Source organism: Mandrillus leucophaeus, unplaced genomic scaffold (assembly GCF_000951045.1).
Source record: "Mandrillus leucophaeus isolate KB7577 unplaced genomic scaffold, Mleu.le_1.0 Scaffold268, whole genome shotgun sequence".
NCBI lineage: Eukaryota > Metazoa > Chordata > Mammalia > Primates > Cercopithecidae > Mandrillus > Mandrillus leucophaeus.
The window spans coordinates 3,752,307-3,767,954 of NW_012102787.1; the positions used below are offsets into that span (position 1 = coordinate 3,752,307).

General features: G+C 37.1%; 1 protein-coding gene and 1 pseudogene across 1 annotated transcript in view; one reads left to right on the plus strand and one right to left on the minus strand.

The window, feature by feature from the left end:
* Positions 1-3,192: 3,192 nt before the first annotated feature.
* The window catches only part of LOC105542779 (UPF0704 protein C6orf165 homolog), a 47,463-nt gene continuing 35,007 nt past the window's right edge, over positions 3,193-15,648 (minus strand). Inside the window, exons 6-7 of the mRNA XM_011984456.1 lie at positions 6,512-6,655; positions 3,193-3,634 (exon numbers count right to left, since the gene is read on the minus strand). Coding sequence (XP_011839846.1) covers positions 3,404-3,634; positions 6,512-6,655 — 375 coding nt within the window. The 3' untranslated portion in view covers positions 3,193-3,403. The remainder of the gene's footprint in view (positions 3,635-6,511; positions 6,656-15,648) is intronic.
* LOC105542782 overlaps positions 7,724-15,648 on the plus strand; it is a 17,611-nt pseudogene continuing 9,686 nt past the window's right edge.

Consider the following 15,648-nt stretch of genomic DNA (forward strand, 5'->3'; position numbering starts at 1 on the left):
CCATCCAACTCTGTTTAGTCAACTTTATTTGCCAGCACTTCCTCAAAAATAATCTCCCCTTCCCTCTTTACCATTTTTCTCCCTCTTCTTTTGCAATAACTACTTTACTGCTGAACTCTATTAGCTCCCACCTTGACTATTCAAATAATCACTCAACCAATACCCTGCTTCTAGTTTGCCCTTTCATTCCTTCTTTTTTTAATGCATTCATTTATCCAACAAGGTACAAATGCCAGGGGATATAAAGATGACTAACACATAATTCAAATCTCAAGAAATTCAAATCTAACAGGAAGAATACAGATGTACTACTATCTATACATCAATTTATTTTAAGTGCTATAATAAAAGTAATAATAAAATCCAATGAAAACTTAAAGAAGGAAGCAATTAACTTGCTCAAAAGAAATGGGGAAAACTTTCATGGAAAAGATAAAGTCTGATCACACTCTTTGAGGACTGTACCTGTGGACTGCATTCCAGGGCAGAGAGTGAAAAGCACAAGTTAAGAGTTGGGGGTATAAAAGACCATGACCTATTTGGGCTGGGCTCATGCCTGTAATCCCAACACTTTGGGCCAAGGTGGGCTGATCACTTGAGGTCAGGAGTTCGAGACCAGCCTGGCCAACATGGCAGAACCCCATCTCTACTAAAAATACAAAAATAAGATGGGCGTGGTGGCACATGCCTGTAGTCCCAGCTACTCAGGAGGCTGGGGCATGAGAATCACTTGAACCTGGGAGGCAAAGGTTGCAGTGAACCAAGATCACGCCACTGCACTCCAGCCTGGGCAACAGAGCAAGACTCTATCTCAAAAGATAAATTAATTAAATTTTTAAAAAAGACCATGACCTATTTGAAGAGTTTTGGTTCAATCTGGCTAATGTGTGTGGTGTGTGGAGAGAGTATGGGAGGGGTAGGAGAGGAAACTGGAGGATAAATGGAGATCATATTTTGGAAAGTTTTACATAATACATGAAGGATGTTTTAGTTCATTCCCTAGGAAGTGGACAAGAGTTTTGGTAACTTTTAAGCAACTGAGGCAAAGGTTGGGGGGAAGAGGAGGCCAGATGACATGATCAGATTTATGCATGAGAAAACATCCTGATGAACCATATAAAAAATGGAGGCAGCAGTGACCCAGGCAATAAGACAAAGTCCTGCAGGGGAGGGGAGAATAGGAAGATATGAATCTTAGTGACAATTCGGGTCAAATGAACAGAGCTTGAAGGCTAGTAAAAACAGGAAGTTTTTAACTTATGCTACTGAGTAAGGCAGTGGTGCCTTTGTAAATAGAAGAAAATAAAGAGAAAGAAACAAGTTTGGCACAGAAAGTTATTTTGATCTGTGACCTGCTGAAATGGGGGTGACCATCAGACATTAAATTCAGCATATGGTTGGAAATCTTCAGAAGGATGGGGCTTGAATACATGGTGGAGGTCCAGGGAGAGGATGAGTTTTCCATTGGATGTAGCTCCCTTTATTCTGTTGTACTTACCAGGTGACTCTGATATTAAGACCGGCTTTTCAAGTTGGATTTGGTATTTTTATTCACTTGGCCATTCTACTTCCAAGCCTTAACTTGATAAGCCCAAATTGCGGGTTACAGCCATTCTTTTCTGTGTTTAGGAATCTTGCAGAATCAAATAACGGTTAATTGAACAGATAAAATGACATTCCTGAATTTGTAAATTTTAGTATCACCCCACTCCTCCAGGCCCTGCCTTAACAGCCAGCCAGTCTGTCTTAAACATCATTTGTAAACTACAGGTATGAAAATCACAAAAACTTAGAAGTAGGTTGGTTTGAAGTTTACATGCAGAAAATGCATTTCAAAGCATATTCATAGTATAAATCACATTCAAACAGCCAGGCGCGGTGGCTCACACCCATCATCCCAGCACTTTGAGAGGCCAAGGTGGGCAGATCACTTGAGGTCAGGAGTTCCAGACAAGCCTGGCCAACATGGCAAAACCCCATCTCTACTAAAAATACAAAAATTGGTCAGGCGTGGTGGTGCACACCTGTAATGCCAGCTACTCGGGAGGCTGAGGCAGGAGAATCACTTGAACCCAGGAAGCAGAGAGTGCCATGAGCTGAGATCACACCACTGCACTCCAGCCTGGGCAACAGAGCAAGACTCCGTCTCAAAAACAAACAAACAAAAACATTTAAGCTACACAGAAAGCAAATTATACAAATGCTTTAGTAAAAAGTCACCTGAGCAGAAAAAATATGCCAAATAAAAATGACCTCCTAGCTACTAAAGCAAGTCAAACAGCCCCTCCTAGAAGCTTTATTATCCATGAATTGGTATTAGAAGTATGTAAGAGAGTAATAAAACCACAGTTCTAAAATACAGCTATCAGTAATTCATGGGAGCTTTAAACACAACTGCCTATGCAGTTAGGCAAATAAGGCAAAGCAGTGATGTGGGAGGCCCATAAGGCAGCAGGAACTAGATTAGACAGTGGAGGATTGAAAGTACCTGCCTTGTGAATGGGCAAAGCTACTACTTGCAGGAATGCTGGCCAAGCATTAGCAGATATTCTGATTTCTTCTTTTTTTGAAGGGTCAAAAATACAGATTTTATGTCAAATTTCTAGATTTTGAAAAACATCCTGTGAGGTGGGCATGGTGGCTCATGCCTATAATCCCAGCACGTTGGGAGGCCGAGGTGAAAGGATCACTTGAGCCCAGGAGTTCGAGACCCGCCAGGGCAATATGGTGAAACTCTGTCTCAACAGAAAATTGTTCTAAAAATTAGTCAGATGTGGTAACACACGCCTGTGGTCCCAGCTACTCAGGAGGCTGAGGTAGGACTGCTTTAGCCCAGGAAGTTGAGGCTGTGGTGAGCTGTGATTATATCACTGCATTCCAGCCTAGGTGACAGAGCAAGGTCCTGTCTCAAAAAAAAAAAAAAAAAAAAAAAGAAAGAAAGAAAGAAAGAGAAAAAAACATCACGTGGACCTTTGCTCCAATTGTTCCAAATTAGTAAGGTTTTGTTACGTATCAGTTTAATCTATGGTAACATTTAATAGCTAATAAAGCTGAAAATATTGATTAGGTTTTAAGTTTGTAATGTTTAACACTAAATATGGTTTAGAAATAGACTTCTATTCCAGTAATAATCTTATAATATATTTCTATCTAAATGTTATAATTTCAATCTTAATGCTGACAAACTTTTTCTAACAAATAAAAGATAAATGGACAGTTTTATTTTTCAACAGAATGAAAACTGTATTACAGAAAACAGTTTGATAAAATGTGGGAACCCAATAAACATACAACCAATGAATGTGCCACCCCACAAAATTAATTTTTATAGATGTTAATATACCTTTAAGTACTTGCTAGTGTTCATAATTGAGTAGCATCTACTTTAAAACGTTGTCTCTAATTAGGTTTCATCCACAGCTCTAGTTAAATTCACCTTGACCTCATCGGTGATTTCACTCTTTCCTCCACGAAGACCAGCCAGGTAAATCTGAGGCCTGGGCACCCCAGTGCTGTCTTCCCTCATGGACTGGGTGCTAGTGTCCTTTGGAGGGTACACCTGGGAACAATTTTCTCTTCTCAAGTGACTGAGATCAGTCTGTACTGAGTGAGTAACTTTCTGGTGCAAATTAGCCTAAAGAGAAAGAGAATACAGGAATTAACATTTCTCTAAAGAACAAATAACCTGAAATATTATCAGATACCAGTTAATATCTGCCTATTTTTGTCTTCAATCCATAAGAAATTAATTCCATAACATAGCATTTTTTCTATAAAACACTGGAAAATCTAGAACATAACAGAAAATTAAATATTCCTTACCAAGAAGTAGAAAAATATGTAAAATGTTGAAAATTGACCTCAAAAAACATACAGATTCAAAATTACAGTGAACTCAACCAGTTATTTGTTAATATAATCTAATTCCTTCATTATTATACTTTGAGATTCTTATAACTTGGATTTTTCCACTATATTTTTTTTGACAAAAATTTAAGATTTATATACAGTATTATCTTTTAAAAATGGGCTTCACCCTAGATTTTTAACATAAAAGGGTCTGATGCTTTCCATTTGTATTTTACAGTATTCTACATTTTGCTTACTCCCTTTATAGATTACTAGTAAATGTGAGGTTAAACAGATTACTCAGGCTGGGAAGCAAGGAGGAGCTTATAAAAAGAAGAATAAGGTTGCTGCGGTTATAGTAAAGGCCATGAAAAACCTTAGAAGGCATTATAGCATGTGAGTGAAGAAGGAGACACCTGGAATTAGAGGAAACATTTTCAGAGTTTGAGATACTGTAGATGACTGAGAACCGAAACTAATCCCCAACACCCAGGTTATTGTCCACATTAATAAGACTTTACTATTCCACTGTCTTCATTAGCATAATTTTACCATTCCAAGAGACTCTTGCCTAAGCAAATAACTTGATTGCTCATTTCAGTACTACCTCAAAGATGTGTCAACTCTTCAGTAGTAAGCATCAGCACACAGTTTCAGTCCTAAGAGTCTGCATCCCTTGCCTCAAAAAATCTTCTTGCTATTCCCACCAATGCTGGACTGCTTTTTCATGATCCTTACCCAATCCGATTCAGACCTCCATCCTACCCCCAGTCCATCTCAGTCATTGGAAGACCTGCCTTAGCAAACTTCAAATTTTCAATAAATTCTGACTTTGCAGTTCCTCTTCTGAGACACGGCCAAAGCACTGTTGAGGTGGTGTTTTCCCTTATGGCTATAAGCAGTAAACTCAGCTTTGTCTTATCCACAGGTTGGGTAGGTGACACTTGGGGAGCTGGCATTCAATATAATACAGTTCTAGGGAATAATAAGGCCCAAGGTGAGAGTCAGAATTAAGTGGAGATTGAGGAATGGGAAGAGAGGGCTCAGTCAGTGTGAAGTTCAGACCCCTGAATACCCCATTCTCTTAACATTTCCAGTCCATACCTATGTTGCCACCTCTATCTCTCGTATCCTATCCAGCCATCATTTCCCTCCTCCTCTTTGCCTATTTGTATCTCAAAAGCAACCTAAAATATCACCTATGTTAATTTAGTAGAATTTTCATTTCATTTCTGTTACACCACTTACAAGGAGGTACTGAAATATTTTTAATGTAACAATATCACTTGCTAGACAATTAGCCCATGAAGAACAAAGTAGTGGGATATATATGTTACCTAATAAGTCTGATGAACTCAAGTGAGTTTAGTAGATAATAGAAAATAATATGGGGATTGGGCATTTCTTGAACTACAGAAGAGTAACTGATAGGAAGGAATACTAATGGAACAGTGATCTGGAAGATATATAGGGAAACTGATCCTTCCTCATGCCAGGGAACTGAAAAGCTGCCACCAGGGTGAGTAGCAAAGGAAATAATGTGGTCAGTGGGAAGCCTGTGAGAGACTGAATATACAAATGGACAAAGGCTAGACCATATGTGACAATAGAACTCCTTAACTTGCAGCCTCTGTATCGACCAGTCAGGGAAGCCAGTCTCAACCTCTGTAGCTGTAGCAATTGACCCAGAATGTTGAGGACTTAGCCAGCTTCTCCATGTTTTGGCTCCTTCTCCCCCAACTCAGGACCAACCAGAGAAACCTAGATATGCTCACCAAACCAATCACATAAAATGCCCTGCTTCTAGTTAGCCTGCCTCCAGTTTTCTCATGTTAACAACCTACAATCAGAGAACACCTAAAGGCTTCCCCCTTTTCTGACTATAAAGCTTTCCTACTCCTCTGCATGCTTTCAGTCTACCAAACAAGTGACAGTGTCTGACTCCCTTGCTATAGCAAGCTCTAAATAAATAGCCTCCCTTTGTTCACATTTGGGTAGGCATTTTATTTCCACACCTGATTTCAGTTAAAGAGATGGATAAAATATACTAAAAAGGGGCTACAGACATAAAAGATTTTATTTTTTCCATACTATAAATATTCGTTGTTTAAAATGACAAGATACTATAAAGAGGGGTTGGTGGGGGGAATTTCACTGAATTGGACAGGGATGAGAGTTTCGAAGACAGGCTTTAAGGGTAGGTATATTGTAATTAAGGTGTCTGAGAATCAGAAGGATGAGAGTGCTCAGGGTCTGGAGATAATACGTTGTTCACAGGAAAATATCTATGCTTTAATAGAAAAGGTCCAAAAAACAAAAAAAAAAAAGAATGGTATACCTTAAGTGATTAAAGGAAGTTGGGAGTGCTTTAAATACGAGCAACAAGTTTTAAAACTGATGACAGATAGATAGATAGGTAGATAGATAGATAGATAGATAGATAGATAGATAGATAGATAGATAGATAGATAATTACCATTGTTCTACATATGCTTAAAATTAGAAGACAATCTTATAATGTAAACCTAGCAAATTATAAATTATATTTTTGTTAGCAAAGAACACTGTATAAAACTCGTTATTTTATATAAATAATTTACCAACTCTTTAACAACAGATTAAAATTCCCCAACATATAATTTTAGAAAATATTGTTACAAACCAATTTTATAGCTTTTCTTCTTAATTCCCATTCATTCCACTCATATGATCTCACAATTGTTGGTGGCAGTATGTGTGTATCCGTCTGTGTGCTACTTTCACATTTTGTAATTGGTTTTATATAATGTTTGTCAGCATCTCTCATCTAAAGAAGTGGAGTTGTGTAATTAGTGCTTGGAAAAAATAAACATTATTTACTGATAACTAAAATATTTAGCTAAAACTGACAAAACACTTAAAAAACAAGAATTTTTGGACATGGAATATACTTGTAAATACCAATAAAGAAAATAAGCACATAATTAATGAGCTGAATATAATTGTTTTTCTGGGAATTACGGCTTCATGATTTTGTTTATGTAGGGGGTATTTATTTTTGACTTTCATTTTAGATTCGGGGGGCACATGTGCAGGTTTGTTACAACGGTATATCACACGATGCTGAGATTTGTGGTAGGATTGAACCCATCACCCAGGCAGTGAGCTCAGTACCCAATAGTTCATTTTTCAGCCTATGCCCCCCTCCCACTTTTTCTACTGTTGCAGTCTCCAGTGTCTACTGGTCCCACCTTTATGTCCATGCATACCCAATTTTTAGCTCCCACTTATAAATGAGAACATGCAGTGTTTGGTTTTCTGTAGGACGTGTATTTTGGAAGCAGAAAACATCCCTCATTCCCAAGTCAAATATCCCTCCCCACTTTGCACAACTGATAACATAAGTAAATACCTGTTGAAAATGGATAGAAATGGAAAATAGCTATTAAACATTAGGTAAAAATCACACCTATTTAAACTATCGAAACCTCTTTAAGACATATGTTGAACTCAAGCTATGCCTACATAGCAGGTTGTCAACCAAGGTTTTTGCTTTGTTTTTAGTTGAATATACTGATTTTCTTCTGGGGAATCCAATATTAAGAATTCACTAATTCCAGGCTACACAAGATATATTAGTGCTGAACATGACATTGTTGACGTTGTTGGAGGGAGTGGTAGAGGTTTAAGGAACTTAGGTCACAGTAAAAAGGAGGGAGAAGATATTCTTTCCAAACAACAGATAATCACTGAGTGTCTAACATTTGATATAATTTCTGACTATAAAATTATCTTATGATATAGTTAAGTAGATTTTAAAAATGCTAAAAAGATAGTTAACAATACTGTACCATACAAGTAAATGGCAAGTAAATAATTAGACAGTAAGGACTACATGAAAAAGACAGGGAGAAAACTCATTTCTGCAGATATTAAAGGTCAGCTGGGAATTAAATATCCAGAAAGACAGGAAAAAACAAGACCAAGTGTATAGGAAAAAATTATGCTTTAGTGGAAAACTATGCATTATCCACATACAACATACCTTTTCAGTCATCTGATTCTACGCTTTCACTGTCCTTGGGCTATCTTACAACTCTGTAAGTTATAAATGAGTGATAGCAAGACTAAATAATTTCTGTAGACATGCAGTCTATCCTGTCTGTAGAAGTTCAGCTGACTCCCTTTCCCCACGTGGAAAAATCAGTGCTGCCTCCATTTACACATTCATTTGAATATTCCTGATCTATAAATGTGTCTGTTCTTAGGGTTCTCTTTTGAGCTGGTTATTATAACATCTACCTGGTCCCCTCATTGATTAATGAATAGATTACTCTTAACACATGTTCAGTTTCATATCTGCATATCTGCATGACAACAATTTTACCCATTTTTGAAAACTATCTTTTAACAAATAGAAGACTAGGCCATATAGAACAAGTTTAAGACCAGTATGTATCTCACAGTTTTTCTGACAGAGAGGTCATGGAGGGAATTAGTAGAAATAGAAGGATAAAAAGACATGTATGCCCCAAACACCAGTCCCCCAAATTTGGATTTCATCTTACAGACAAAAAACAGAAGAATTTTGAATTCAGAGTAAAATGAAAGGCATTTTCTAATTTGCAGAAAAATTATTAAAATTTTCTATTGTAAATTTTCCCCTCATAATTTTTCAAAGTAGTTGGCTCCTGCAATCATTTGTTCTAATTTAGAATTTTGTATAACATCTAATTAAGCAAAAAATTACATGTGTTAAACTTAAGATAGCAACATTTATAATACTCATCAAAATGAATTACCAGCTCCAGGAACTCTACAATTTGAACAAATTTGAGAACTACTGACTTGGCAAACTTAATTTGGTGGTATTTTTTAATTTTTATGGGTATATAGTAGGTGTACGTAATTATCAGGTACATGAGATATTTTGATACAGGCACACAATGTGTAATAATCACATCAGGTAAATGGGGTGTCCATCACCTCAAACAGTCATCATGTCTTCATGTTATGAATATTCCAGTTGTACTCTTTCAGTTATTCTGAAATGTACAACAAATTACTGTTGACTATACTCACCATGTTGTGCTATCAAATACTATATCTTAATCCATTTATTTAACTATATTTTTGTACCCATTAACCATCCCCATTTCTCACTCCCCACAACTACCTTTCCCAGCCTTCTGGTAATCATCATTCTGCTATCTCCATTTCAGTTTAGTTTTTAGCTCCCACAAAGGAGTGAGAACATATGAAGTTTGTCTTTCTGTGCCTGGCTTATTTCACTGAAAATAATGTTCTCCAGTTCCATCCATGTTTTTGCAAATGACAGATCTCCTTCTTTTTTATAGCTGAATAGTAGTCTGTTATGTATATGTACCACATTTTCTTTATCCAGTTGTCTTTGATGGATACATGGGTTGCTTCCAAATCTTGGCTACTGTGGATAGTGCTGTAATAAATATGGGAGTGCAGATACCTCTTTGATATACTGATTTCCTTTCTTTTGGATATACATCTAGCAGTGGGACTGCAGGATCATATGGTATTTCTATATTTAGGTTTTTTTAGGAACTTCTATACTGTTCTCCATGGTGGCTTACTAATTTACATTCCCACCAACAGTGTACTAGGGTTCCCTTTCTCCATATCCTCACCAGCATTCGTTATTGCCTGTCTTTTTGATATAAGCCATTTTAACTGGGATGGGATGGTATCTCATTATGGTTTTGATTTGCATTTCCCTGATGATCAGTGATGTTGAGCACCTTTTCATATATCTATTTGCCATTTGTATATCTTCTTTTGAGAAATGTCTATCCAGATCTTTTGCCTATTTTTCAGTTGGATTACTAGATTCTTTCCTAATTGAGTTGTTTGAGCTCCTTATATATTCTGGTTATTAGTCCCTTATCAGATGGATAGTTTGCAAATATTTTCTCCCATTCTGTGAGTTGTCTCTTCACTTTGTTGTTTCCTTCGCTGTGCAGAAGTTTTTTAACTTGATGTGATCACATTTGTCCATTTTTGCTTTGGTTGTCTGTGCTGGTGGGGAATTACCCAAAAAATCTTTGCCCAGTCCAATGTCCTGGAGAGTTTCCCCAATGTTTTCTTGTAGTATTAATAGTCTCATAGTTTGAAGTCTCAGATTTAAGTCTTTAATCCACTTTGATTTGATTCTTGTATATGGCAAGAGACAGGGTCTAGTTTCATTCTTCTGCACATGGATATCCAGTTTTCCCAGCAACATTTGTTGAAGAGACTGTCCTTTCTCTAATGTATATTCTTGGCACCTTTATTTAAAATGAGTTCACAGTACATGTATGGATTTATTTCTAGGTTATCTATTCTGTTCCATTGGTCTGTGTCTTGTTTTTATGCCAGTACCATGCTATTTTGCTTACTATAGCTCTGTAGTATAATTTGAGATTAGGTAATGTGATTTCTCCAGTTTTGTTCTTTTTACTTAGGATGGCTTGGCTATTCAGGGTCTTTTGTGGTTCCATATAAGTTGGGTCTTTTGTGATTCCATATAAGTTGTAAGGTTATTTTTTCTATTTATGTCATTGGTATTTTGATAGGGATTGCATTGAATCTGTAGATGCTTGAGTAATATGAACATTTTAACAATATTAATTTGTCCAATCCATTAATATGTTGCTTTGTGTCCTCTTCAATTTCTTTTTTCTTTCTTTTCTGTTTTTTGTTTGTTTGTTTGTTTGTTTCTGAGATGGAGTCTCACTCTGTCGCCCAAGCTGGAGTGCAGTGGCGCCATCTGGGCTCACTGCAAGCCCCGCCTCCCAGGTTCACACCATTCTTCTGCCTCAGCCTCCCGAGTAGCTGGGACTACAGGTGCCCGCCACCATGCCTGGCTAATTTTTTTGTATTTTTAGTAGAAATGGGATTTCACTGTGTTAACCAGGATGGTTTCGATCCCCTGACCTCATGATCTACCCATCTCAGCCTCCCAAAGTGCTGGGATTACAAGCATGAGCCACCGCGTTCAGCCAACTTCAGTTTCTTTCTTCAATGTTTCATAGTTATCTTCATAGAGATCTTTCACTTCTTTGGTTAAGTTTATTCCTAGGTATTTAATTTAATTTATGGCTATTGAAAATGGGATTACTTTCTTGACTTTTTTCAGATTCTTTGCTGTTGGCATACAGAGATGCTACTGATTTTTGTATGTTGATTTTGTATTCTGCAACTTTACTGTATTTGTTTATCAGTTGTATTAGTTTTTTGGTGGAGTCTTAAGGATTTTCCAAATGTAAGATCATATCATCTGCAAACAAGCATAATTTGACTTCTTCCTTTCCAAGGTGGATGTCTTCATTTCTTTCCATTGTCTGATTGCTCTAGCTAGGAATTCTAGTACTATGTTGAATAACAGTGTTTAAAGTGGACATATTTGTCTTGTTCCAGATCTCAGAGGAAAGGCTTTCATTTTTCCCCGTTCAGTATACTACCTGTGGGTCTGCTATATATGGCTTTTATTGTGTTGAGGTATATTCCTTCTATGCCCAGTTTTTTTTGAGGTTTTTAAATCATAGAATGATGTTGAATTTTATCAAATGCTTTTTCAGCATCAATTAAAATGGTCATATGGTTTTTGTCTTCATTCTGCTGACATGATGTATCACATTGATTTGCATATGTTGAACTATCCTTGAATCTATGGGATGAATCCCACTTGGTCATAATGAAAGATCTTTTTAATGTGTTGTTGAATTCAGTTTGTTAGTATTTTGTTAAGGATTTCACATCAATGTTCATCAGCAATACTGACCTGCAGTTTTCTTTTTTTGATGTGTCTTTGCCTGGTTTTGGTATCAGCATAATACTTGCCTTGTAGAATGAGTTTGGAAGTATTCCCTCTTCCTCTACCTTTTGAAAGAGTTTGAGAAGGACTGATATTCATTCTTCTTTAAATGTTTCGTAGAATTCAGCAGTGAAGCCACTGGGTCCCTGGCTTCTCTTTGCTGGGAGACCTTTTATTAAGGGTTTCATCTCCTTACTTGTTATTCATCTATTCAGGTTTTGTATTTCTTCATGGTTCAATCTTGGTAGGTTTGATGTGTCTATGAATTTATTTCTTCTGAGTTTTCCAATTTATTGGCATGTAGTTGCTCATAGTAGCCTCTAATGGTCCTTTGAATTTTTGTGATATCAGTTGTAATGTCTCCTTTTTTATCTTTGATTTTCTTTGGGTCTTCTCTCATGTTTTCCTAGCCTGGCTAAAGTGTAACTATTGGCTAACAATTTGTCTATTTTATCTTTTTTTAAAAAGTACCTTTTCATTTTGTTGATCTTTTATATTTTTTTCATTTCAATTTCATTTATTTCTGCTCTGATCTTTATTATTTCTTTTCATCTACTAATTTTGGGTGTGGTTTGCTCTTGCTTTTCCAGTTTTTTAAGATGCATGCTTGGGTTTTTTATTTGATATCTTTCTACTGTTTTCATGTAGATGGTTATTGCTATAAGCTTCTCTCTTAGTACTGCTTTTGTGTTTCCACTTTCATTGTTTCAAGAAATTTAATTTCCTTAATTCCTTCACTGACCCATTGGTCATTAAGGAGTGTCTTGCTTAATTTCTATGTGTTTATATGGTTTCCAAAGTTCCAGTCTGGGTGTGATGGCTCACACCTGTAATCCCAGCACTTTGGGAGGCCGAAGTGGGTGGATGACTTGAGGTCAGGAGTTCGAGTCCAGCCTGGCCAACATTGCAAAACCCAGTCTCTACAAAAATACAAAAATTATTTTGTATTTTGTCTTATCCTTGAGACTGATCCTTGTGCTAAGGAGAAGAATATGTATTCTGTCGCCTTTGGACAAAATGTTCTGTAAGTATTTGGTCAATTTGGTCTACAGTGCAGATTAAGTCTTATGTTTCTTTGCTGATTTTCTGTCTGGAAGATATATCCAATGCTGAAGTGGGATGTTGAAGTCTCCAGCTATTATTGTATTGGCGTCTATTTCTCTCTTTAGCTCTAATATTTGTTTCATATGTCTGGATACTCCAGTGTTGGGTGCATATATATTAATAACTATTACATCCTCTTGCTGAATTGATACATTTATCATATAATGACCTTCCCTGTGTCTTTTTATAGTTTTTGTCTTAAAATCTATTTTGTCTGATACAAGTATGGCCACTCCTGCTGTTTTTTGGTTTTCATTTGCATGGAATAACTTTTTCATCCCTTTATTTTCAGTCTATGTTTGTCTTTATAGGTGAAGTGTGCTTCTTGTAGGCAACAGATCATTGGGTTTTGTTTTTTTAAATCCATTCAGCTACTCTGTCTTTTGACTGGAGAGTCGTTTAGTCTATTTAATTCAGTGTTATTATTGATAAATAAGGGTTTATTATTGCCATTTTGTGATTTGTTTTCTGGTTGTTTTGTGGCCTTCTCTTTCTTCCTTCCTTCCTGTCTTCTGTTTTGTGAAAGTGGGTTTCTTTGGTGGTATGTTTCAATTTCCTACTTTACATTTTTGCGTATCTATTGTACGTTTTAAAATTCAAAGTTACCAAGAGGCTTGCAAGTAACCCATTATTTAAACCCATTATTTTAAACTGATGACAACTTAACTCTGATTGCAAAAACAAGCAAAGAAAAAACTGATAAAAACCCCACCCCACCCCCACCGCCACTTAACTTTTTGTTGTTTCTATTTAAATCTTATTATACTATCTATGTCTTTAAAAGTTGTTGTAGTTATTATTTTTGGTAGGTTATTCTTTTAGTCTTCCTACTCGAGATATAAATAGTTTACACCCCACAATGACAGTGTTATAACATTTTGTATTTGTCTGTGTACTTACTATTAATGAGTTTTATGCCTTCAGATGATTTGTTATTGCTTGTTAACATCCTTTTCTTTCAGATTGAAGAACTCCCTTTAACTTTTCTTGTAGAACAGGTCTGGTGGTGATGAAATCCCTCAGCTTTTATTTGTCTGGGAAAGTCTTTCTCTTTCATGTTTGAAGGATATTTTCACCAGATATATACTATTCTAGGATAAAAGTTGTTTTGTTTTGTTTTGTTTTGTTTTTTTCCTTCAGCACTTTAAGTATGTCATGCCATTCTCTCCTGGCCTGTAAAGTTTCCACAGAGAAATCTGCTGCCAGATGTATTGGAGCTCCTGTATATGTTATTTCTTTCTTTTCTCTTGCTCTTTTTAGGATCCTTTATCCCTGACCTTTAGGAGTTTGATTATTAAATTTCTTGAGGTAGTATTTGGGTTAAATCTGCTTGGCATTTTATAACCTTCTTATACTTGAATTTTGATATTTTTCTCTATGTTTGGGAAATTATTTGTTAATATCTCTTTGAATAAACTTTCTACCCCTATCTCTTCTCTACCTCCTCATGGTCAATAACTCTTAGATTTGTCCTTTTGAGGCTATTTTTTAGATCCTGTAAATGTGCTGTATTATTTTTTATTCTTTCTTCTTTTGACTCCTCTGACTATGTATTTTCAAATAGCCTGTCTTCGAGCTCACCAATTGTTTCTTCTGCTTGGTCAAGTATTTATTGAGAGACTTTGATACATTCTTTGATTTGTCAGATTTTTCAGATCCAGAACTTCCTGTTTTTAATTATTTCAATCTCTTTGTTAAATTTATCTGATGGGATTCTCAATTCCTTCTCTGCATTACCTTGGATTTCACTGAGCTTCCTCAAAACAGCTATTTTGAATTCTGTCTGAAAGGCCACATATCTCTGTCACTCCAGAAATGGTCCCTGGTGCCTTATTTAGTTTGCTTGGTGAGGTCACGTTTTCCTGGATGGTCTTGATGCTTCTGGATGTTTGTCAATGTCTGGGTATTGACAAGTTAGGTATTTATTCTAATCTTAGCAATCTGGGCTTGTTTGTACCTGTCCTTCTTGAGAAGGCTTTCCAAGTATTCAAAGGGAATTGAGTGTTGTGATCTATGTCTTTGGTCATTGCAGCCATATGTATATTAGGGGGCACCCCAAGCCCAGTAACACTATGACTGTTGCAGACCCATAGAGGTACTGCCTTGGTGGTCTTGGGTAAGATTGGGAGAATTCCCTGGATTACTAGGCAGAGGCTCTTGTTCTCCTCCCTTACTTTCTCCCAAGCAAACAAAATCTCTCTCTCCATGTTGTGTCAAATGGAGTGGGAGGAGAGGTGAGGCAAGCACCCCCTTAGACACCACCACTGGGGCTGTGCTGGGTCACACCTGAAGCCAGCACAGTACTGGGTTTCGGTACTGTGGCAACTATTTTCTGGCGACTGCTGATGTTTATTCAAGGCTCAAGGGCTCTTTAGTCAGCAAGTGATAGATCCTGCCAGGACTGGGCCTCCCCTGTCAGAGAAGTGGATTTCTTACTGGCCCAGGACAGATCTAGAAATGCCCTTCAGGAGCTAAGGCCCAGAAACAGGAACTTTAGGAGTTTGCTTTGCACTTTATTATACTGTGACTGAGCTGGTATCCAAGTTGCAAGATAAAGTTGTTTTTACTATCCCTCTCCTTTCCTCAAGCAGAGAGAGTCTCTCCTTGTGGCCACCACAGCGATGAATGTGGTGGATCACACTGAAGCCAGCATGTACTGGGTCTTGCCCAAGGCCCATGGTGAGTGCTGCCTGGCTACTATTGATATTTATTCAAAACCCAAGGGCTCTTTGGTCAGCAGGTGGTGAATTCTGCCAAAACTGGGTCCTTGCCTTCAGGGCAATGGGTTACCTTCTGGCCCAGGGTGGGTCTAGAAATGTCATCCACAAACTATGGCCTGGAATGGGGGCTTCAGGACTCTGCTTGGAGCTTTATTTTACTGTGGCTAA